Source organism: Pundamilia nyererei, unplaced genomic scaffold, assembly GCF_000239375.1.
Source record: "Pundamilia nyererei isolate P.nyererei 1_Seehausen unplaced genomic scaffold, PunNye1.0 scaffold00002, whole genome shotgun sequence".
Lineage (NCBI taxonomy): Eukaryota > Metazoa > Chordata > Actinopteri > Cichliformes > Cichlidae > Pundamilia > Pundamilia nyererei.
Genome location: NW_005187403.1, coordinates 9717681 through 9740686, shown reverse-complemented (window position 1 = coordinate 9740686; position 23006 = coordinate 9717681). Strand labels below are relative to the sequence as shown.

Genomic DNA, 23006 nt, shown 5'->3' with positions numbered 1-23006 from the left:
AGGAAGCATGCCATTTACACAAATGGATGTGTGACCCACATCATTCCCCTGCTTCTGTGTTTGGAATCTCATTTGCAGCATTCCTTCCTTCCCTCTTGAATGCCATACGTCTCTTCCTGACCTGCTACTTTCCTAGTAATCACTTTAGTTGGTGGCAACCAGCCCTTCTGCTTGGCTGTGATAAAAATACAAAATGCTAATAACAGATTCAAGGCAGCACCTGCTACTCACAGCACTAACACTCTTGCTCTATGTGTTACCACTCTGAGCTCAGGACCGTAATGATCAACGAGACTGACCACCAGCCCGGTGATGCAACATAAAGCCAATAGGACAGTGTTATCTGGCTCCCTCATATTGATGTGGAAACATTATACTGAAACTAAAGGCAAATAATTTATTTGCACCAAGACAGTGGTAATTATTTAGGATTTAAATAACCTCCCTTTATCAGGGATGTAACGTTCTAGTTATAAAAAGTGCAGCTTATCTGTGCAAAACGCACTTTAGTATGATCTGAACAGTCTGTATTGCTGAGGACTGTAACTGCTATATTGACCCTAGCTGTGAAGCTTTAGTAGCAGTAGTAATAAAGATGTCAGGATGTTCATCAAACATGGAACATGAAAAAAGTCATCAGACTGAACAAGGTCAGCATGATGACTTTTTAGTTTTCCTTGCTTTGGCTATTAAAGTAATTACAAGAGAAGCTGAGATTTTATGAGACACGTTGTTCATTAGATATCCTGAAATAATATGTTGAAAAATCTAGATGGACGAATGTGGACATTATCTGCAGCTGCAGCAGCTTTGAAGGCTAAAGGCTTATTATTTTACAAAATATACACTTCAGTAAAGACACAGTTTTGTAGTTTTGCCTCTGTATACCACCACAGTGGGTTTTTAAGACTTTCAACTTTACGTCAATGGACTTAACAAAAACAATGCTTTAAGTATTTAGGAATTATAAACCATTTTAAACATACATTCAGAGGGTCAAAGTTATTTGGACAAACTAACATAATTTTAAATATAAGGATTTTTTAAAATACTTGGATGAAAAGCCTTTCGAGTCAATGACTGCTAGGCCATTACTGCAGCCCCCTTTAGTTGCTGCTTGCTTGTAGGTCTGAATTCTCAATTCAATTTTGTAATTAATAATTGAATTGTTGACTGACTTTAGCGTTGAACAATATCCCATTACTCTGACCTGAGAAGCTCTTTGGTTACTGTATATATACATATATATCTTATATACTTATTTAAAATTAGCTCAGTATGTGTTTGTTTTTTTGACATCTTCCTAATGTAGCTGCTTCTGATTAGGAATCAGTGACCTACTTTTTCAGTCTGTGTATAACAGCCAGTTTTGGGGAGAACTCTGTAGCTGCAGCCATTTAGAATTACATGCAGAAAGGTCATCTGCTGGTCAGAAAATGTCTTAGTATCCTGACATCTTGTCAGAGCAGCTCAAAAGAGTGACGTTGTCCTAGCATTGTTCATTAACATACCATGACATGGGAAGTACTAATGCAGGAAAGCAGCCATCTCCGGAGAGGTGCTGAATAACAGGAGGCAGGGAAGAATCTGATCAAGCATTCAATATACCCAGACATCCTCACACACACACAAGCACAAGCACACACTCAGACAATGCACCTATTGTAACCACTTTCATAATGTAGTTAGAGTAGGAATGAGTCAGTATCCTGGCTGCTGGTCACTGAGTTTGTTCAGAGATATTTCTGATAATTGTAGTTGTCCCATTGTACTGTTTGGGTGCGTGTGTGTTAGAGTGTATGTTACCGTTCGGTTACACCAACAACTGTACACATTCTGACCGATGAATGCAGATAAACATCATGCAGCCACTGGGAAGACCACAAGATTATTTCCTACCATTTATAAAGGAAGCTGGAAAAACAATAACTGAAGCAGTTATATAATAACGCATAAAGAATTATAGAGGCATCTAAAAATGTTTTCTCAGAGCTTTTAATACAAAGCCATAAAAGAACTGTGGAAAGAAAATGTCATACCAAAAGAAGCACTGAAAGCATCGTGTTTATGAATATGAATAATTGTTTACAATATTCTCCCTATCTTGTTTTTCTCTTCAGACACAGGTCACCCAATCAAACTTAACTATATAAATGGTTTAACATGCCAGAATTAAAGACTCCATCTTTTTTAGCACTATGTTGTCAGTTGTAACATTTAACTTTAGTGTTTAATCTGAAATGATCTCTATTTTCCTTATGCTCTGAATTCAGTTCATTTCTCTTTTATTTAGTTTAGGATAGTTTTCACTCTGAAAAGGCAGTGGGTGTTCATGTAATGAAACGTTGACACGGAACACGATCTGAATCATCCCTCTATACAATGTCATCTCTGTTGTCACTTTGAGTTCTTCCACTTAAACACTTTTCAACAATTTTTGCAGAAACAACAAAAATACAGCTTCAACAGCGATAATTGTTTTGGAGCATAACCAGTTGTCTTTTATTATACCTTAAGTCTAATGCAGCGTCTAATCACTGATTTCCTTTCCAGAGATAAAAAAAAAAAGTAAAATAAAATTGAACACGTACGATTACCTTATAATATCTTTTCGCCAAATAGCCTGTGTTGCACATGAAGGAATGATAAAAACAGTGCCAGAGCACATTCCAAATGATTATTTTAATCAAAGCGTGTTCATTATAATTTTTGACCTCTAATTATCAAGTATGATTTCTTTAATTGAATTTAGATTAGTTTTAGATTATTTGTTTTCAGTGTGTGTTGATATTACACTACAATTACTGAGAAAACCTACGAGAGATAATTAAAAAAAATAATTACGATTCGGAGTGATAAAATGCGGTCATCTGCCTCAAATTAAGCAAAGCTAATTGTCGAGTAGTACTTTCCTGTGGAGGTCCTGGAGTTAGAAAATACATCTTTACGCAAAGTAGGGACCTTTATGTGAAACTATCTTCAATACATGTTTTTTTTATATACTTGCATGAATATAACTGTGCGTCACTCGTTCTATTTTGAAAAGTAATAATAGGCCATTTGCATAACAGGCTTTCATAACCCAGGAAAATCACCAGACACAGGCTGCTTGTTTGATGATTATCTTGGCCATTTTTCTTGCCCTTGAAAGTATCTGCACAGATTTATGCCAGAGACTTGGAAAAAACATAGGTGACTAGAGACAAAAAACAGCAAACTCTGCTCTCTCCAAGGACCACTGAAGGAACAATGGATTGTTTATATCAGCCAGAAAATACAACAGTATACAAAGGGGAAAAGGCAAAAGCTCACATTTAACAAAGAAACAGGAGACCAAAAACCACAAAACCAAATGCCTAATATGCAATTTTATCCAGTTGCATGAACTACATAAACCGTTTTTCCAGTTTTCCAGTTCCCTGAAGCAAGCGTTTTGCTTGCCAGATGAGGAAGGCTAATGAATGAATGAATTTGTAATATAAAGAAGCATGCTGTAATTTTGTATTTTGCAGCTCACGCTATTGATGTCTGACCCTTTCCTTTTGTCTGCTTTGTGCTCATTGCTACGTTATCACAGTGAAATCAAAAACAGCTTATAGAGTGATTTTAGGTGAGGGCTTGAAGATAGAAATACATTCTGAGCTTTATGTTATATTCATTGCATGATTGCATTTTGGTGTTCAGATAACAACTTTTGAATGCACAAGTAGGATTATACCAATAAAAGTCAACCCAGATTGAAAACTGTGCAGACTGGTCTGAAATCAGGCAGGCAGTCATGTGAAAAATAGTCCTCTTTTTTCTGAATTCTGTGGCTTTCGTGTGCTTAAAAATAACACTTTAATCTTCAGGGAATCTTTTTGTTGTTGCTGTTATAGCCTAAAGCCTACACCAGCCCAGCTATCTAAACCGTTAATATTTTAGTATCGGTAAAAGTGTGTTTACTTATCAAAGCTGGCTCGCATCAGAGCTTCTGGAAAACCAGGTTCAGAGCAGGGCAGTGATGCAAGGTTTTAACAGCATCATTAGATCACTGTGAATGGGGTATGCCACATAAACACTGCCACACAATGCCAGGAAGCGGGGCTCTGACACGCAGCACCAATCTAATGCTTTACTAGTTGGAGTGGATTGCTCAGACACTGGCTTGTGAGTTTGTGGTCAAACAGACAAAGAAACAGGGGGCTGAAATGGATGGAAGCAGTCTGAAGGAGGCCTGATGACGAAAAGGCAGCAGGCCATGAAAAGCCAAAAAGTAGTTTGAATACACAAAGAGCAAAATACATTTATTCACCTCTACGGTTTTAGGTTGGGGGCGGATTTGGAGTCTGACCTGAGTCTGGGTCAGGAATCCTTCTGAGCTGTGTTCATAATATTGTTCTTACAGTGTGTTTGTCGGTGGTGTGGAGTTAAAGAATGAACAATTTATTGAACTGAAGGCAAATAGTTTGTGTCCTATCCCAGTGTGGCACACACATATTCTCCTTTGATGTTTACTGAACAGACATGCCACGAGCATGGGTGTCTTTTTATAAACATTTGAAACTTTATGTAGAACTCTCCAGAACACATTTGCCTATGTTATTCACAAATGCATACATATATAAGTACACACAATGGCCTCCAAAGGCACATGTGTCACGAAGTCTGTTAAACTTTGTATCTACACAGCTGTCCCGCAATCCGTAACAGCGTGCCAACATGTGCATCCCGTGCGTCAGGGGGCTATGTCGCCGTGTGGTCTTTGGCTAATGCTGTGTTTTCTTGCTGTCTTCAGTTAAGTTTGTTCTCACAGAGACTCGTGCACCAAGGCTATTTTTAGAAAAGCCTCATACTTTTGTTATCCTCTACTGACCATTGCCAGGCACACAGTTGTGTGTACATGTGTGTGTACCGTGTGCGGGCGTGAAGCTGGGCTTGGGCTATCAGAAGGAACAAAGAGGAAAAGGAGCAAAACAGAAGAAAAGTAGAACTAATACCTAAGAATACATTTTTAATGCTTTTATATTATATTTTTTACTACTCAAAACTAAATTCTTTGTATTAACAGTGCTATACAGTTTGCTGAAACTCAAGTTTTGAGGCTCTTTGGGAGTTACACATTAAGTCAGATGGTGTTTGGTGCTAATATTCCACAGGTTTGCAAGTAGCTTATATCAACAAACTGTAATAATATTTTTCACTGGACGACAGGACCATGGCCTCATAAAAAATATTTCCGTTTCATTTATTTAAAACATAGGTGTCATAAACGTCCCTGTTGCTCTGACGCTGTTTCCTATGAAAGGCTTATATTCAGGTAGACAAGTGGTAATTTGTTGAAACCCATAATGAGTTCCTCTTATGTAGAGTTTAATCAGTGTGTTCCTGTAGATTGCACCCTCACCCTCATGAATAGAAATTAAGTGGAAGGTAGAAGGGCATTTTTATCCTGTGTGAAATTATGGTGTTGCAACTGAAGACACTCCTCCCTTTTGACTAACTTTCCACTGACATCACAGAGCCATATTTCTTGATTTGCAGTGCTGCTGTTGGGTGTAGACAGGAGGTTTGGCACTCCGTGTGTGTGTTTGTGTGTGTGTGTGTGTGTGTGTAGAGGGGAGGTAAGAGGTGAAAAATACTTATCATTTTCAGGTGTCAGAATATATTTTATTTTATGATCTATCTGTGCTCATGGCCTTTTTTCCCTGTTTGAGCTTGGATGTCATCCACATTAATGTTTTAGGCAGACTACCTCTCCAGATATGTTCAGCAGCAGGTGCTAATTAATTTAAAGGGTTGGCATGTATTTGGATGAAACATCCAGATTGTAGCAAAAGCTCACATATACACCCCTCTGCACTCATTTAGGTGAAATAGTAGTCTAGTTAAACATTACCTGGCATGAGGACAAGTTTCTTTGAAGAGGGCAAACTCTTTTTCCAGTTGTGTCCTGTACTTTCAGGGGGAAGCATCATTGATGGCTCTGTGGAGACTGGGGCTGCCCTGTTGTTCTCTTACTCTGAGATTAATGATTAGATTCTGGTTTCTCCCATGAACCTCAGTGACATAGTCTCTTTCCAGACTAAATAAATAAATACATAATACATGGACTATGTTTGTAGTTTGATTCTGTTGTGTAAGTTTTGCTTATCACAGAGTAAACATCACGGGTGTTTACTGGTATTAGATGTTGAATGACATTGAACAAAATGGACATGAAGTAACAATCAAGACAGACACTGACTAAGTGTCAGTTTAATATGTAAAAACATGTTTGCGTGATGTTGAAATCGATCAGTGCCCCAGTCTACATAACCAAATACAATATTCTTATTTTGCCCATAAAATGAAGCCTTAAACAGACGCACATCACAATTTTGTCTGTGCTCTTGGATTGTGCTTATTTTTAGATATCTCCTACAACATATTCTCACTCACCTTTCACATTCAACTATGACTTTAATCTGAATGCTTGGAGTGCATCACTCTGCACTGCACACAGTGACAACCTTAATCTTTGTTAAAGGAAGGAGTTATTAAAAGAGTGTAGGAGACATGTTCCATCTGTAACTGGAGCTTTGAGGAGACAAATCCACTCACAGGTACTAAAGGTGATTAAAAAAAAAGCTATGCAATCTGTAGTATCAAATCTGCTCTGAGGGAAGGAGGCACTGACACGTTGTGCTCACTCACATCAGCTTCAGCAGTTTCTGTGTTGTCCTGCTGAAAGCTGAGGTTGTCAGAATAAGCTACCAGCTAGAAAAATGATGTACAAACGCAGTTAAGTTAAATTGAGCGTATTTCTCCGCCTTTTTTTGGCAGTGTTTAGAGTTGTCAGTCACTTCAGTAGATCAATGGTTTATTCCACTTTGAGCAGAAACAATAATGCAAAAGCACGACAGGATATAGTTTGGCAGCTGGTATATGTAGGGTGGTTCAGTGTGGAAGGATGCATAAAGCAGGAAGTGTTTGCCCTTGAGACTATGCATTATTGTTAAATACAATAATAACGGTACAAGCACAATGTAGCCATTCTAGCTGTATGCACGCAACTGGACAGACAGTTTGAAACTAATCATTTAATAACACTACCACCAGTATGTTTCTGTCATACCACCGAGGAACCCAACTGGTTTATTACATTTTTAACCTTTAAGTAACCTTGACAGAAGTGTTTACGGATATTGAAAAGCTATTTCGTTTAAATTGCAACTTTGATTTAGCACAGGCTTGAGGGAGACAAAAAAATGTGTAGCTTCCTCGATTGATAGGAAACAGCTGCTGTGGTAGGCTTGAGGTCTGACAGCTTATAAGGGCTCAAAAGAATTCATGGTAGGAAAAGAAAAACTACAAATGTCTTTAGTTTTGTTGCTGCATTTCTAGAAGAATTTCTTTATTTCACCAAAGTAAAAGCTTCACAAGACCTTTAAGAACTGTGGCACTGCCAACATTTGTAAAGAAAAAACAAAGGAAAAGAGAAAAAAGCCCTCACTCTCAAGGTTGAAACGCAAGCTGGGGGTCCTCAAAGATAGAAAACACACGCCATCTGTTACCAGCTGGCCAGTATCTAGCTCGAATGTGTATTGCTGTAATACAATGGCTCATTATTTAGAGCCTCACTCACACATACAATGGGGGCAGTTTCAGACCATCAGATTAGTGGAGATTGACCCCTTCTCCACCCTGAAGCAACTTCCCTTTTTGCCTTAACCAATCAAAATGGTGGGTTGGCAGAATGTGTAATGTGAAACCCGGAGTCTTGGCTCAACACTTCAAACCTAGGGCACAGTTGGAGGCCAACAGAAACAACAGCTGTAGTCTTTTACACTCTCCCACTCTCACAGATTTCCTTACTTTGTTATGCCCAGACAAACACCAAGTGTACCCGTGAGATACAGGCACACACCTCAGAGAGCACTGTGGGGTTTACAATGTGGACTGCTGCTATGGAATAACCATTTTGGAGGCTGGCTGTATGTGTTACCTGGACTAGCCTTGCTTTTGATAAGGACACTCCACGGACTTACTTGCTTCCTAGCCAATTGGGTAGTCATAGCCAATTGGAGGTAGTCAGAGCTTGCTACAGTCTTTGCAGGAGCCTGCAGGGCCCTCTTTCTGTGTGGAGGGTGGATGATGCAGTGTGTCCTCTCCTTCCTCTTCCCTCAGTTGAGTGCCGGATCCCCCTGTAGCTGCGAGGTCGGCCCCGGAGGAACCAAGAAGAAGAAATCCAAGAACCTGTGAGTATTCAAATCATATATGGATATGTCTATCGTGTTCCATTTATTTTGTCCCTTTGTGTGTTTGCTCATTTAGGAATTTGTAAGGATTTTCTTATCAATTACCCTGGTGCAACATTAAGACAATACACGGAAAACAGAGCATTGCTATTTAGATTTTAAATGCAGACTTTATTTGTGTATGAGAAGGAGAAGCGATTTGAGTGGTAATTAAATGACATGACAACACAGATCTGACAATTATATTAAATTCAGAGTTTCCACTTGGATGTGTCAAAAGAAATGTCCAATCAATAGTAGCTCTAAAGCTTACTCAGTACTCAAAGTTGGTAGGATGCAGTGGACATTTTGGTACATAATCAAGATTAAAGGCTTGAGCCACCCTTTATTTCTTTATATTTTTCTTCCAAGGAGACAGACCTTCTTGTTATTTTTTAAAATAATCTTGAGCATTAGTTCTTCAGGCTTTCTGAAGGTCTTTTGAGGTTTTTCCTTAGATGTCGGCTGCATTTTCACTCACCTTCAGTCCAGTCCTTTCAATAACGTGACATATTTTCAGAGGAATGTTTTTCTGTTTATTAAACCACCTAATGTTTACTTATGAACGATCAGGATAAACAAGGCACCTAATTCAAGGGATGAACCAGTGTTGCATCTACTCACAAAAGACATCTTTAGAAAGAACCAAAGTAACCTGTTGCAAAGACACTTGAATTGTTTCCAATTCTTTAGTTGAAGTTATAGAAAATGCCAAAGACTGACAGGCATAAATTCATATTTTTTCAGCAACAAGGTGATTTTCAAATAGCTACTAGCCAAAATCTTGGCATATCTTAGCATTAAAGCCTCATCAGAACTCATCAGAAGTTGGCCATCAAGAAACCATTCTTAAGGAAGCAAAACAGGGAGAAAAGGCTGCCAACTTTTAAGAACTGGGCTGAAAAATCAGTGACAATAGGTTTTATGGAATGATGAACCCACATTGATCATTTTTAATTCAAATTGTCATCATTGTATACAAAGGAGGTCAGGAGAGTAGGTGTCTAAAGCCATCTGGGAAACACGGTGGAAGCTCTGTCATGGTTTGGTTTGGGGCTGCATTTCACCCAGTGGTGCTGGAGATCTTGTCAAAACTGATGGAATAATGAATCCACAAAAGGAAAGTCAGATTTTTATCTGCCATGCAATACCTTATGGAAAAAATTTGGATGCCAACAGCTTAGTGGAAATCATCTCAAACGTATTGCTAATGGAGTAAAAATGTACCTGGAAAAAACAGATATGAGTCATGGATTGGTCTCCCCAGAGCCCAGACTTCAACATTACTGAAGCAGTGTGGGATAATCTTGTGAGAGAATTGAACCAAAGGCAGCCAACATACAAAGAAGAGCTTTGAATGTTTTTGAAGAAGCCTGGAGAACTTTTCCTAAAGACTGCTTAAAGAAATGACAAGAAAGCTTGCTGACGAGTTTATGCTACGTTGAAGAATAATTGAGCTCAAGCTCAGTAGAATTGTATAACTCTGTTTTTACCTAATATATTGTACTTCCATGTATGTTTTTCTTTTGCCAAGAATAAAAAAAAAATCAGCACATGGCGACATGTTTCCCAACTCAGCAGAAAAACAGCAAGTATGGCAGCCCTCCTGTTCATTCACCAGCCTTTTAATGCTAATGTAATCAACAGAGTGTACAATTTCACACCCCTCTGTAGCGTGGAATGTATTAAACAATCCATCAATCCAGTCACACCCTTTGTGTGGCTGGATTGATGGATTGACGACTGAGAGTGTTAGGACAAATACCCAGTAGATGTTGAGTGTCATTTTAAAATTTAATTTAGATGAATTAAGGCAGATAGGAAAACTGTGGATGTGCTTCTCGGGTGTAAATGTGACTAATTAATGTTGCACGCATAATATCTACATGTTCACGGACCTGCAAATGCAGAGATGTGCTATAGACTTTAAAAGACAAATGTGAAAGTTAAAGCTCATAGTGTAATGCTGCTCATCAACTGCTTAATGAAGCGGTAAATGAGGTGTATGGAACCATATGCGCGTCTCATATTCTCTTTGAGGTGAGAAGTAAGGTGTACATGTTGGGGATGCACATGGGCTCAGCAATTCATCGGCTGCTCGTTCTCTTCTTTGAAAAGATGAAAGCACATTTCTTACATTGCATACAATAAAACAGTAGCTGTCCTTGAGCCTGTTACTTTTTTGCAGTGTTTAGTTAAAGAGCAGATTAAGTGATTAAAATTCCTCAGCTATTTTTTTCCCAGTGGTCTGGAGTATGTAGCCTGTTTGTCAGCTGTTGCAAACCTATTCAGCTTGTCTTCGATGTTTGAATAAAACAGGCATAAAAAGAATACAATATGGAATACAATATACTTTTAATGTGAATATATCGGGTGTGCCTATTTTACAATTCAAGACCCCAAACACAGAGCAAACTGATAATACTGAGCAATGTGTGCCTAAATAGATTGGTTAGAAAAAAATGTGACAGCTTGATTGACTGCAGTAGGTAGAAAAAACCTTTGTCATCTAATACTACACATGCTGTCTTCTGGCACAGCCAAGGCAAGTGCAAGCTTGAAGCATGGTCTACAGGCCAGTGATAAAGTACTGTAATTTTTTTTAATCAATATGTAATGCAGCGCTCTTCATTTATTTGCAGTTCATATTATACTGCAATATTGCAACGACACATAGGACTACATCCATGCAGCATTTCTCTTAAGTTTGAACTCTTCTACACTGGCCAACAATCACACTGACATATTAGAGCGTCAAGGAAAGTATATAAGGAAAGTTTTAAAAAAAAAGAAAAGAAAAAAAGATTACAGGTAAAAAATACTAATTCTCAAACTGCTGCTATTGAACCATAAGATTTGTACTTGATTTTTCTCAGATGTAAGGTGGGACATTAGGGCCACATGAAGTAAACAACATTAGTCAAATTGTCAAAATGCGGAGATTAATCTTGCACCAGTCTCTGCTTTTGTCCTTGCTCTAATAAAAGGATGTTGTGCTTCTTGGGTGCCATGGCCTTCAGCTTAAGTGGGTTCATGCTGTGTGTGTTAGAGGCTAAGCAAGTAGCATTTCTACTACATGGTTCTGACACTGTTGAAGATTGCATGAAAACAAAAGAGTTTTTTGTTCTTAAACTGTATGTCAGTCAGTCATGAAACTCTCTTCTGTCACCATCAGTCAGTAAAATAAGGATGACTCTAAATGTTCAGTGATGCGATCCTCTTTTTGAATATACAGTTTTCACCCACTTCCAGTCATTTACCAATATGCCACACTGCAGACCAGTAGCAAGGGAAATATCTACTCATTAAGAAGAATTCACCAAAATTCTCTGTGCTATAGATTAAAATATGATGCACAAGCATGCTCGAAAGAAATTAAATATCAAATTACTTCGCTTGAAAGTAGGAGACTGATTAATAACATGGGAGCCGCTTGAGCGAGTAGATGTAGATTAGTGTAAAGCGGAAAAATTACATCTGACATGGCCAAATCATGCCAAGAATTAGCCATTTAAAACTTTAAGAAGGGTCTCTTTGGAACCAGAGGAGAGACGGTTGGGAGTGATGTGCAGCAAGAGGTCTAGATTGCAGCGACTCTGCCTCGCAATTCACAGGACTTCTGCTACTAACATCTAGGTGCCAGATACCACAGGGGACCTTTAGAGGTCTTACAGAGTCCATGCCTGGCTGGTCAGTGCTGTTTTTGCAGCAATACCAAAGCATATTAGGTAAAGGTGTTCCTAATACTTATGTCTACATATGGCTTATGTATCTATACAACTTTATCTTGATCATCATTTAGACACAAATATGGTCTTTCTTCAAATAAGCATTCTTTCTAGCATCTTTATTCCACAGACAATGGATCACTGCATGGTGACAGCACTTTCAAACCAGCAGCAATAAAATCCATAAATCTGATACATGTTGATAGGTTCAGGATCAGAATACCAAAGCGTTAAATTGGTAATCCAACTTCACTTCAAAGAGATCCTAAATGCACACACATGGAAAAGGCACAAAAATGAAGAAAGATACTCAACAACTGTTATTGGAAACACAACGCAAATGAGCATCTGTTCATTTCTGCCATTCTGTCTGACTCATGTATAGATTTTACACTGAATATATGCAGTGTTCTCATTAGTATTGCTGGATAGAGATTGGCCGTCATTGAAATATAATACAGATAAAGCGGTTTCTTGCAAAATGATTAGTATCCCTGTAATTGGTGCCAAGGTACAAGAACTAAGTCATTTTTTGTGGTGTGAGAATTGGCCAAGTGCCCACTGAAATGCTTGCAAATTTACTGCTGAGATTAACTACTTAAAGTTCCTATTTTTGAAGAAAAGTCCAAGTTATGCAGATGATATATATTATTACACTAAACTATATATTTCAGCTTAATAAATCACACTAAAAACCACAAAAAAAGGCATTTAGATGTCTGGGGCTCTTTCATCGTACATTAAAGTGATGAAACCTCAATTTTCCATTGCCCTTGAAACTATTTACAGTTTATAGGTTCATGCAGTGATAGCTCTACTGCAATGCTGAATACTTGTTAGTTCTACATGATCAGTCAGTGCTATGCTGTATGAGTCCTGCTACTGTTATAGCGCTCCATACAGCATTGTGGGATTACACAAATTCTTCTTTCTTGTCCACATTTATTCTATATTAGCCAGTACACAGGACAGCTAGTGTGCAACTGTTTTCTACTATCATGGTTTTTAGGTCCAAGCGACACAGTCTCAGAGGCCACTGTAGCTCCATGCTAAGAGAAAAAAGGTCTTTAAGCAAATTGTTCTGATGCAGCTCGTCACCTTGGACAGAAGACCCTCTCCCATTGTAGTCCAAGCCTCTCAAACCCCAATTGAGGGAATCTGCCTTTAAACAGTCCATGTGGATTGAGTGAGCCCAGGGTCCGCCTTCTCCAGACCCTCAGGGCTATATAAAGCTCCACCAGAGCCTCTCAGGGGTTAGAGGAATGTGATTGCCAAACAGAGCCCTGGACTTTTGACACACACTCACATGCAGTACATACAGCCTTCATGCTGGCACCCATGCTTCACACGATGGTTGATTTCTCAGAGAAATACCTGGAAAGGTAAGAGCAACTGTGTTGGGCGTGTGTGGATTTAACTGCGGTTTGAATGTTGTTAACGAGAATTAGAAACATCAGCAGGGAGATTGAGAAAAGTGTGAGCAGGGGCTGGTTTGAGTCCCACATGGATTATTGCTCTTAGGCTGGTAGGAAGCTATCTGACCTCTACATGGATCTCATTTGACAGTCACAATGAGGGAAAAGAGTCCCCCGCGAGGCTGAAGGACTGAGACTATTTTGGAGGAAACAGCTTTTACTTCTAACTTGAGGCTGTCCCTTTTTCTTAATATACGCAGCCTGGATTTCAGGAATAGGATTGCTCATGTGGTCTTTGTGGCTAGGAAGGTGAGTTTCTCTGAAATAGAGCTCTTTTTTTAGCCTTGATTGAGGGAGATGGTGGACGTGATGGTGTTATATTTATAGACAAAATTTAGGACAATTCCCTTTTTCATTGTTCTTCCAGGAATATTCAAGGGCTACTTCCTGTTGGTTACGATTCCCATGATTATTATCTTGATGAATGTGGCTTGTGTTTCTGGACACCACTGTTTCGTGAGTGAAGAATCTACAATGCAAGTGCTTACAATTTCCCCACATAAATCTCACAGTTATTTTGACACAACCCTTGACCCGTTATAGCGACACACACACAAATACACAAACAGGCACATGTGCCAGCACAGCGTTATTTGTGTGTCATGTCCAGCATCTAGTTCACAGGCAAACGGCCTTGAGTAAACAAGATCTGCTGGACACAAGACTGCGCAAATATGGGCTTAACAAAAGTGTAAGCACAGTTATTATGATAAATGTAGTGAGCGGTATACTGCAATGAAGTGGAGGATTGGATTTGTCTTGTGCTTATATGGTACACTGTGTTCTGCAATATGTCTGTCTACAGCTGTCTCCCCATGTGCTACAAGAGCCTTTCCCAGAGAGTGCGGCCTACTTTCAAGAACACCAGGAATAGCCAGGGGGGTGCTATTAGTACGACTAATGTGAGCCAAGCAAAGAGGGAATAAAGAGCATGGAAACCTGCAGATAATTGCAGCGCAAAAGACCTCTTGCTCCTTCACTCAAGCACGTAAAAGTGTTCTCTCTCGCAGAGAAGCAAGCAGGCGCATAGCGTGCGTACACATTTTACCTGCGCCTCACTTTTTGCAGTGGTCACTGTCTTTAATAAGGCAAAAACAGCAGCATAGATATGGAAAAGGACTAGGGGCCGATTTAGAGCTCAAGAGAGGCAGTAAAGAGGAACTTTAAATAGAGAGGTACTCAAGGTCAGAGGCTGTGAGGACTGCGACTGTGTATGTACCATTAACACATAAAGAGCAGAGGTACAAAGAGCACTGGATAGATAACTGTTCAGCACAGTATTATGTTTAAGTGACTTTTGTCAAGTACAAGAAGACTTTCCATCTCCAGGACTGAACAAAATGATACGTAAAATTATGTAACTGCACTTTCTTCTGCCTTTTTATGTGAGAAGCAGCAGGCTTTGCCAGTATTACAACTGCTTCATGTTTTTATGTTGCTCTTTTATTATTTTTATATGTGTGCTAATGGTTCAAAGGGGCTTTAACCAGGATGTTCTTCCTTTGTTTGGGTGATTATTTACATTAATGTGATTGTGAAGAGTCGTCCGCACAAATCACTTAATCTAGCTCTGTAAGATAGTGGAAACCAGGACTATGAAAGCCTTTCTTGAATTGGTGGAAGTGGTGTTTACTTCCGTTGACCAAATAATCACACAGGCAATGTAGTGGAGATATCAAAGATAGGCACGGCTGTGGCACTGATTCAGTCTTTTCATGGCTGCAGCAGCAGAGTTCCTGCAATTACTGAAAGGCATACACAGAAACAAAGTGTTAATGCACTCCAGGCTGTGTTGATTTAAATAGAGAATGGTAACATGTGTCACTTGTTCCACAGCTTGCATTGTGTTTGAGTTTGTTTGTTTGTTTGTTTGTTTGTTTTAAATGGATGGAAAGATCATTTAAGAAGATGATGTAAGCTGCTTGGGTGTGCAGTATCCAGTGGCATCCACTTGGTGGCAGAAGAGAAACATACATTTCCTTTAGCTGTTGTGACATCATTGTCACATTATTGACACATGGGCTCAGCTTGTATAAAACCAGACAGAAATACATAAAGCAGCTTTGTGATGGGAAGAGTGAATTTTTCAGCTCTTATAAAACGCTCCTTTCTTCTTTTTTTAAACTCACATGCACTTGCAAGACAGAGCTTTCCTTTATGTTAACACATGCCCAGCTTAAACGTAAATTGCCTCGGGTACAAACTAAATATAGAACCGTCTAATAAACCCAGCCCTGATGTTACGAGTTTATTTAACAGCACAAGGTTTTTCTTTTTCTTTCCCAGCAGTAATGTCCTTCAGACTCGAGCGGTTCACGAGGATGCCGTGTAAGAGCCCCGTACAGCAGTTAAACATCTGGATTTGAGTCTGTTTCCCGCAGAGCGCTTGTGCTATAGCAATCAATGGATGAGTCATCTTCTCTTAAAGATATTTCCATTTCCCCGGTTACCTGGCCTGAAAAAAAGGCTCTCACATGGATTTTTCTAGATCTATATCTCAGCTACAGGGCATAGAACAAATTTCCATTTTTCACCATTTTAGCATTAAAGGAAGTACAAAGGAGCACAAGAGTGATAAACACAGGCCCTTTTAGTTCCTGTTAATTTCACTGTACCAAAGACTGGCTGCATTTCTCCATCAGGGCACTTATTGTGTAGTTCTAAATTAATGGGAGGGAATGTAACAAAGCAGCCAGAATTTTAATTTGCATCTGATTTTAGACAAGAAGGGCAGGTGCTTATATTTTCAAAAAATATAGGGTACCGGTATACTAATGCTATTAGTTTTTCTAACAAGGAAGCCAGTTTTTCCACAAGAAATTCTCTGCTGCTGCTTGTTTGCATGAAATCAGCATGCCGTGTGATTTGAAGCAGCTTGTGATCCATTTATTTCCTTCTGCTGATCCAGTCCTGGGTCATGGGAGACTAGAGACCATCCCAGCTGCAAACTAAAATAAAATTTAAAAAAATCTAAAACAGGAATATTACTATCTCTAAACATCTTCCAGAAAGATAATGAACGAAAGAAAAACATAAATAGGTAAAAGATCTCATCAGCACTTTCTTTTTCAGGTTACAGCTCTTTACAGTTTCCTTCTTTCTGGACTATCCCACAAGCACCCCATGTGAAACCATAAGTCTGAAAAGTGCAAATACTCCTTTTTTGTGGTCACACGATCCTGATTTTAAAGGAGCGATTAGCATTTTGCCAACCGTTCGTGCACTTGTGTGGTTACATGTGTACAGGCATGTTTCTACTTCACCTGTCCTGCAGCCTTTGGAAAAACGCAAATCAGCAGCGAACTTTGTTCTCTGTAGCTGCGACGCTACTTTTAAGCATTGCAAAAATTGCAAAAATATACGCAAACACACTGGTAGAGACTTTGAGTTTTCCAACACCTGTCTGGCATGAAAGCTCCAGTGAAGTGGGCACGAGCTGGCACAGGTGCAGAGGGGTTCTTTGAAATGGTTGTATGTCTGTTCTTTTATTACTCTCCATGAATATTCACGTGCTATATTTGTGCTAATCCGCAAGTGCCGGGCTCTTCCGTCCTCCTGTGTGTGCATGTTTGAATGATAGCTGTCTATAACTGGAAGCCCTGTTTCTTAATTTGGGGTGTGCATGCTCTCCTGGGGGGGTTGTCAGTTGGCAGGGGGACAGTTTGCAGTGATTAGAGCCAGCCCAGCGCACAACGTTGTGCTGCATTATTAGCAGGCCAGTCAATCCACAGTGGAAATCAAAAGCAGGGACTCAGGAAATGGGTGTTGAGTGAGGTCACATCCCAGTGAGGCAGCACGTGCTCCAGGTCAGGAAAAGCCAGGACACGCACCATGGGATTATGGGAATACGCAGAATCCTGCTGGGGGGGCCCATGGGTACAGAGGACTGGTGTGCTACCTCATTTGAGACTCGATGTGGCGCATGCGCAGCAGGGCGTCTCTGTGTGTAAGATGGTTGGAGAAAGGTGAAACAGGTGAGGTGGGCGGTCAGGAGGGTGTTGGGTGCTGCTTCTGGATGAAAGCAGCAGAGCACTTGGGGATGTCACCGTGCGCCTTTGGCCTAGGTCAGTTTTCTCTCAGAAACCCCTCAAGGCACACGGAGAATGGCGTGATGAAACAGAGGAGTGAGGACTGAGTCTCTCTCCTCCTTCTCTGCCACATTCGTTTAGTCCCTGCCGAGGAACCTGCCAGGGACACATCTACAGGAAAGGCTGTTAGAGAAATTAGATTGACACGAGAGGCACTGACAAGAAGCGGCGAAAAAAGGAAATTGACATCTGCTGCTGGAGAATTCTGTGCCATCACACCAACATATCCGGCTGACAACTAGAATGTACATAATGCTTATCTCCTTGTTTTTCTGGCTTTTGATTGGTTTGCTTTTGTATGGATTGGATTTACAGCACCGTGGAGCTTAATTGCTGATTCCATGCGTTGGATTGTTTCAGTTATGGATTTTGGACTTGGAAACTCAACAAACTTTCTTCCCATGTCTCCTTTTTTTGTCTTCCTTCTCTATCCACTTTATTTCATTTTCTTACCCTTCCTTCCTTCACATCACTTCCTCCTCTCTTCTACCTTTCTTTCACTCAGGGCCAAAGACATGAAGAATCGGCTGGCTTTCCTGCGGAGGAGGAATGAGTCCCCAGGAAGCAACCCAGCCGGGAAGTTAGACAAATCTATGAAGTCAGTCAAGTAAGTGGCCACTTCCTGACAGCGTGTGCTTGTGGGTGCGTGTCAGACGGTTTTCTGGATCTCACCACAACTGGTGATGACCTGGCTCTTGGAAGACAGATATGTGGGCAGAGATGGGAGTGTGCTTGCAGTTTGGCATCAATTAAATGAATGGGAGAGTGTGTGAGTAAGGCTGGCATGCCAGAAGGAAGGAAGGCATAATGCTTGGATGCAGCCCTTTAACTTCTCTGTGAACTATATTCATCTGTTGAGTAGATTCATATTTATTTGTGTGGATCATTTGGCATCAAGTAGGCAAAGTAAATATCCATCCCCAATGTATTCAAGGTATAGCTAATGTAACCATAATAATCATAGTTTTTGTGGCAGTGCATCTTATCTGGTCTGCTCGATTTAAAAAGGAAGTTAATCTGTCTTTATGTCATTACTTAGAAGATGTAAGAACAAGGAAAAAGTGTAATATGCAACAACGTTTGTTGGCGAGTCAGGTGAGGTAATAGAATATACTATGAAACTAAAATATTGTCCCAAATAAGGCCTGACACGTGGATTGCAGCGGGCTAAGATTGGCCGTTAAAAAGGCATACTTCATTGCAGGATACAAAAAAAGAGGCAGCAGGGGGCAGACAGATACCCATATGAGTAGGAGGTCTTAAACCAGGCTGCGCATCCTCATTGGCTGTCTGAAGCCACTCCCCCTCTCCACTGCCTTTCAAGTTGCATTGAATGCAACTATAAAAGCCTCCCCCCACCACTACAGTGGAGCAGACTCATGGCTCTCGCTGTTGTGACCATTCATAAGGTAGAACCGAATGTGAGAGACTAGACACAGAGTGGAAGGAAGCAGTGAGAGATAGAGAGATAGAGGACGTGTCTGCATCTGCATTTCCTCTCACCTGCCCAGCAAAGTTCTGCGGATGGGTCACACAATGAGAAACCTGGCTGAAATGGGCTTGTTAAAGAATCGCTCTGCTTTCATCTGCAGGCCCACCCCAGAGGAAGCGCTCAAATGGGGGGACTCGCTTGATAAGCTGCTGTCTCACAAATGTAAGTGGCTGGATTCTTTTCCTTTCTTCTCTCGACTTTTGCCTCGTGTGTTTTACATTCTTGTGTTTTACATTGCTGTTTAGTGCAGCATGGTTTTAGACTCAGAGTGCATGCTTAAGGTAGAGAAGGAAGTAGATGAGCACTGAAACTATGCACTTACTGACATATACATGCACACACATACACGTTGTTTATGTAAATGTGCAGCTTTCAGCAAGTTTCCATAACCTAAAAGACACTATTCATAATTGAGACAGAATGACAAAGTGAGACCAACACAGGCATCTCGCTCTTGTGCTGCTATTCTGAGGTTTTCCACAATTCATCACCCACAATCTGCTCCCGATTCTTTTACAAAAGCTGACACGACGCCAGCGCTACATCTGCTAGTCATTCGGTTTTGCTGGCCTCTTTATTTGCTCTCTTTTAATTTCCTTACCTCATTCCTGCTTACCAGAATGAGGTAAGAGATGACTGCGTGCATTGGCTCTGCTTATCAGCGTGGGTGATTCATGGGAACGGAAAGGTGCAGACAGGAGCTGTGGGAGGACAAGGTTTCCTGCTATTCTCTCTCCTGGATGCCTTCTTCCTTAAATCATTAACAGGACCAAAACTTTTTTAAAAAATCAGACCAAAGTGCCTCATAGCCCCCCCCCCCCTTTTTTTTTACACTGAAACAGTCACTTCTTTGTTCATTCGCAGCTTGTGCACAGGAGCAGCATTGCCATCATGCCCCAAATATTAAGGAATTACAGAGTCACAGGGGTGATGTCACTTAAAAGGCTGTTGAACAGTTGAATGTGCGCTGCTGTATTCAGGTTCTCTTTTTTTTTTTTTTTTTCACGATTCACTTTATTCCAACCACATGACTCAAAAGGCCGTCACCGAGTTATTTTTAGACACTGAAACTCTGAGGAGGGCTTCAGCTTTGAGGTTGCCATGGCACTTTAGTCAACTCTCTCCTTGTTTATTCTCCTCCTTCCCCTCCCACCCCTCTGCTTTCCCCTCAGATGGTCTGGCAGCATTCAGAGCTTTCCTGCGCACAGAGTTCAGCGAGGAGAATCTGGAATTCTGGCTAGCATGCGAGGAATACAAGAAGATCAAGTCACAGTCCAAGATGGCTTCAAAAGCCAAGAAAATATTTGCAGAATACATCGCTATCCAGTCTTGTAAAGAGGTGAGTGCGAATGAACGCAGCCTGTAAAAAAAGGGATTGAAACTGGTAAAGGAAACATTCATTTATTCCTGGACTTATTCTCACTTATTTTGGCTCTGCAGGTAAATCTGGATTCATACACTAGAGATCACACTAAGGACAACCTGCAGAATGTGACACGCTCCTGCTTTGACCTAGCTCAGAGGCGGATATACGGGCTGATGGAGAAGGACTCATACCCCCGATTCCTGCGCTCTGAACTCTACTTGGACTTAATCAACCAAAAAAAGCCTAGCTCCACTTCAACTTCATCTTCGTCATAAGAGACTAGAAAAAAAAGAAGATGAAGAGAAGAGAAAGATGATGAGAGTAAAAAAGAGGCCAGACTTGAAAAGTTATACGTAGAGTGGGTGGGATGTGCGCTTCTTTGTCTGCCTTTATTTTTTATTTTTGTCTTTCAGTCTGTTCATTATTTTCTGTTGTGGTGTGAGAGGTCACGGCAAACATATGGCACTGCAAAGGAATGTAGTTTACATAGTTATGGGTGAATGGCTCGACTGATGAGTGGATGGATGGATGGATGCAGACGCCCATGAGCAAGGGCTGGAGCAGGAGCTGGATGCTTGTCTCATCACTGATTTTTGTTCTCCTTTTTTCATTCATATTGTCAGCAAAAAAAAAATATCAATTTGTTTGTGTTTTTGTCCAGTTGTACTGGAGTAAAGGAGGAGTTGCATCATAAAAAAAAAAAGAAATCCCTGCGACACGAAGACAGTCCGGTACTGTTTTATCACTTTTCCGCCCCCTTCCTTTATTTCTTTTGAGAATTCCCTCCTTTGCTCCATCACGTCTCTCTCTGCGAAGCAACTTCAAAGCTGTCGGTACGACGGGACGTCCTCTTCCTTCACGTTCTCTCATCAGACTCTGTGACAGAGGAGGAAAAATCAAGCTGATGTCTGAATGAAAAGCCACCGGCGTGGCTCTGGTTTCACACGCATCCGTTTAAACCCTGCTTCCGCTCGAAGCTTCTATAAATGGCTTTCACCTTAGTTTGTTCATAAGACTGTGGAAAGACGACGTGAGTGTTCAGCACAAAGACGGGCAAAGAACACAGACGTATAAGTAGTAGATGGACTGGAGCTGTGACAAAACGCAAATATGTGTCTCACATTAAAAGACATTAAAATCTACAAACACACAAAAAAACCCCAAGACGACTTTCTTCCCGTCTCCATAGACTGTTTACGACAAGGAAGGAAAATCCAAGAGGAAGAAGATTAAAAACATCTCCTTTAACATTGTAGCTCATGGACTAATCAAGGAACCATTCTCAGGACATTGCTATGACAGGTTACTGCTTAGTTTATGTGCTTTTCTGTTTCTGTTTTTATACACAGTTTTTTTTTACATGCTTTAGGGTTCCAACATGCACTCCCCGCTCTTACTGAGCAATACACGAGAGGTTGCTCGTTTCACAGAGAAAAAAAAAAGCTTCACATGTACAAAGGTTTGCTATTTATTTAGATTAACTTGCTGGATGCTTCTGCAGACTTCCTCACGTCCTCCAAGGCACTCAGCTGAAAGCTCTCACTGTTCAATTTAACCACCAAACAGGTCCAGTGCTGTCCTGAACTTTTAAGTGCAATATTTTATTGTTTCTTTTTATTTTTTATTTTATTTTAATATGATATTTGGTTTGTTTCTTTGGTCGTTTTTTTAATGGGGAAGACGGAACAGTTTGAGCTCTGTATTAACTTTATTTGTTAAGAGAAAAAAAAATACTTAGAGCTATAAGGTTGACTTACAGCGTAAACTTTCAAGAAGCATAAGTAGTTTAAGCAAGTGATTCTAACTGTGTTAACTCTCCCCTCCCCCCCGGCAGCAGGCAGCTGGGGGAAGGGGGCAATATGGTTGTAAATATAATTCTTTAAGAAAAATATGTGATAGCACATTTAAAAAAAAAAACGAAACAAAAAACCCCCAAAAAAGCCAAACAAGTCCCTGCTGGTGATGAACGTGGGACCCGGCTGTATCTATGTAAATATGAGAGACTCAAAACTATAAGATGACATGTATTGTTTAAAAAATAAAAATAAAAAATTAGGTGAGCGAGAGCAGGTACAGTCTGCTCTTTCCCCTGGTCATACACTGCTTGTAAGGAGTATCATTATCACTGTTTACAATTCAAAATGCATCTCCGGTAATAGCAAGTGAAAACAGTAGAGTACATGTGGTGTCATTGCTAATGATAAATAAACCAACCAACCGATGACATAAGATGTCTCTTGTCTGTGCATTCTTTTTCTTTTTTATGTTATTTTGTTTTTAATGCCTATCTGTGTTGGTCACAAACATGCTGAGATGTAATGTGATGTGCTTTTCAGGTGGTCCGTGAGCTCCCGCGCACTCCCAGAGAAACAAAACACATGCATTAAGCATGAAGTTTCTCGAAGGAAGTGTTGACATTTTGGAAAATGCATTCATTTGCCTTTTTGAAGCTAGCCTCGGCACATAATTATATTAGGTGAGCATAAAAACTGGATGACATTTAGTCTGGCTTAGTCCAAGCACACACCAGACGTCTTTTGAAAGGAAGTTGTAATTTTGGGCAGTTTTTTGAGTTACATTAATTTCTTTCCACACACCT

General features: G+C 40.3%; 1 protein-coding gene across 11 annotated transcripts in view; it reads left to right on the top strand.

The window, feature by feature from the left end:
- The window catches only part of rgs3a (regulator of G protein signaling 3a), a 122848-nt gene extending 100210 nt beyond the window's left edge, over positions 1-22638 (top strand). For 10 of the 11 annotated variants that reach the window (XM_005720448.2, XM_013909750.1, XM_005720447.1 and 7 more), the window contains 5 exons: positions 8149-8219; positions 18055-18156; positions 19142-19203; positions 20214-20380; positions 20482-22638. In XM_005720448.2, coding sequence (XP_005720505.1) covers positions 8149-8219; positions 18055-18156; positions 19142-19203; positions 20214-20380; positions 20482-20682 — 603 coding nt within the window. In that variant the 3' untranslated portion in view covers positions 20683-22638. Of the gene's footprint in view, positions 1-8148; positions 8220-13260; positions 13369-18054; positions 18157-19141; positions 19204-20213; positions 20381-20481 lie in introns of those variants that run through there. The other variant, XM_005720456.1, reaches the window with a different exon arrangement.
- The last annotated feature ends 368 nt before the right edge of the window (positions 22639-23006 follow it).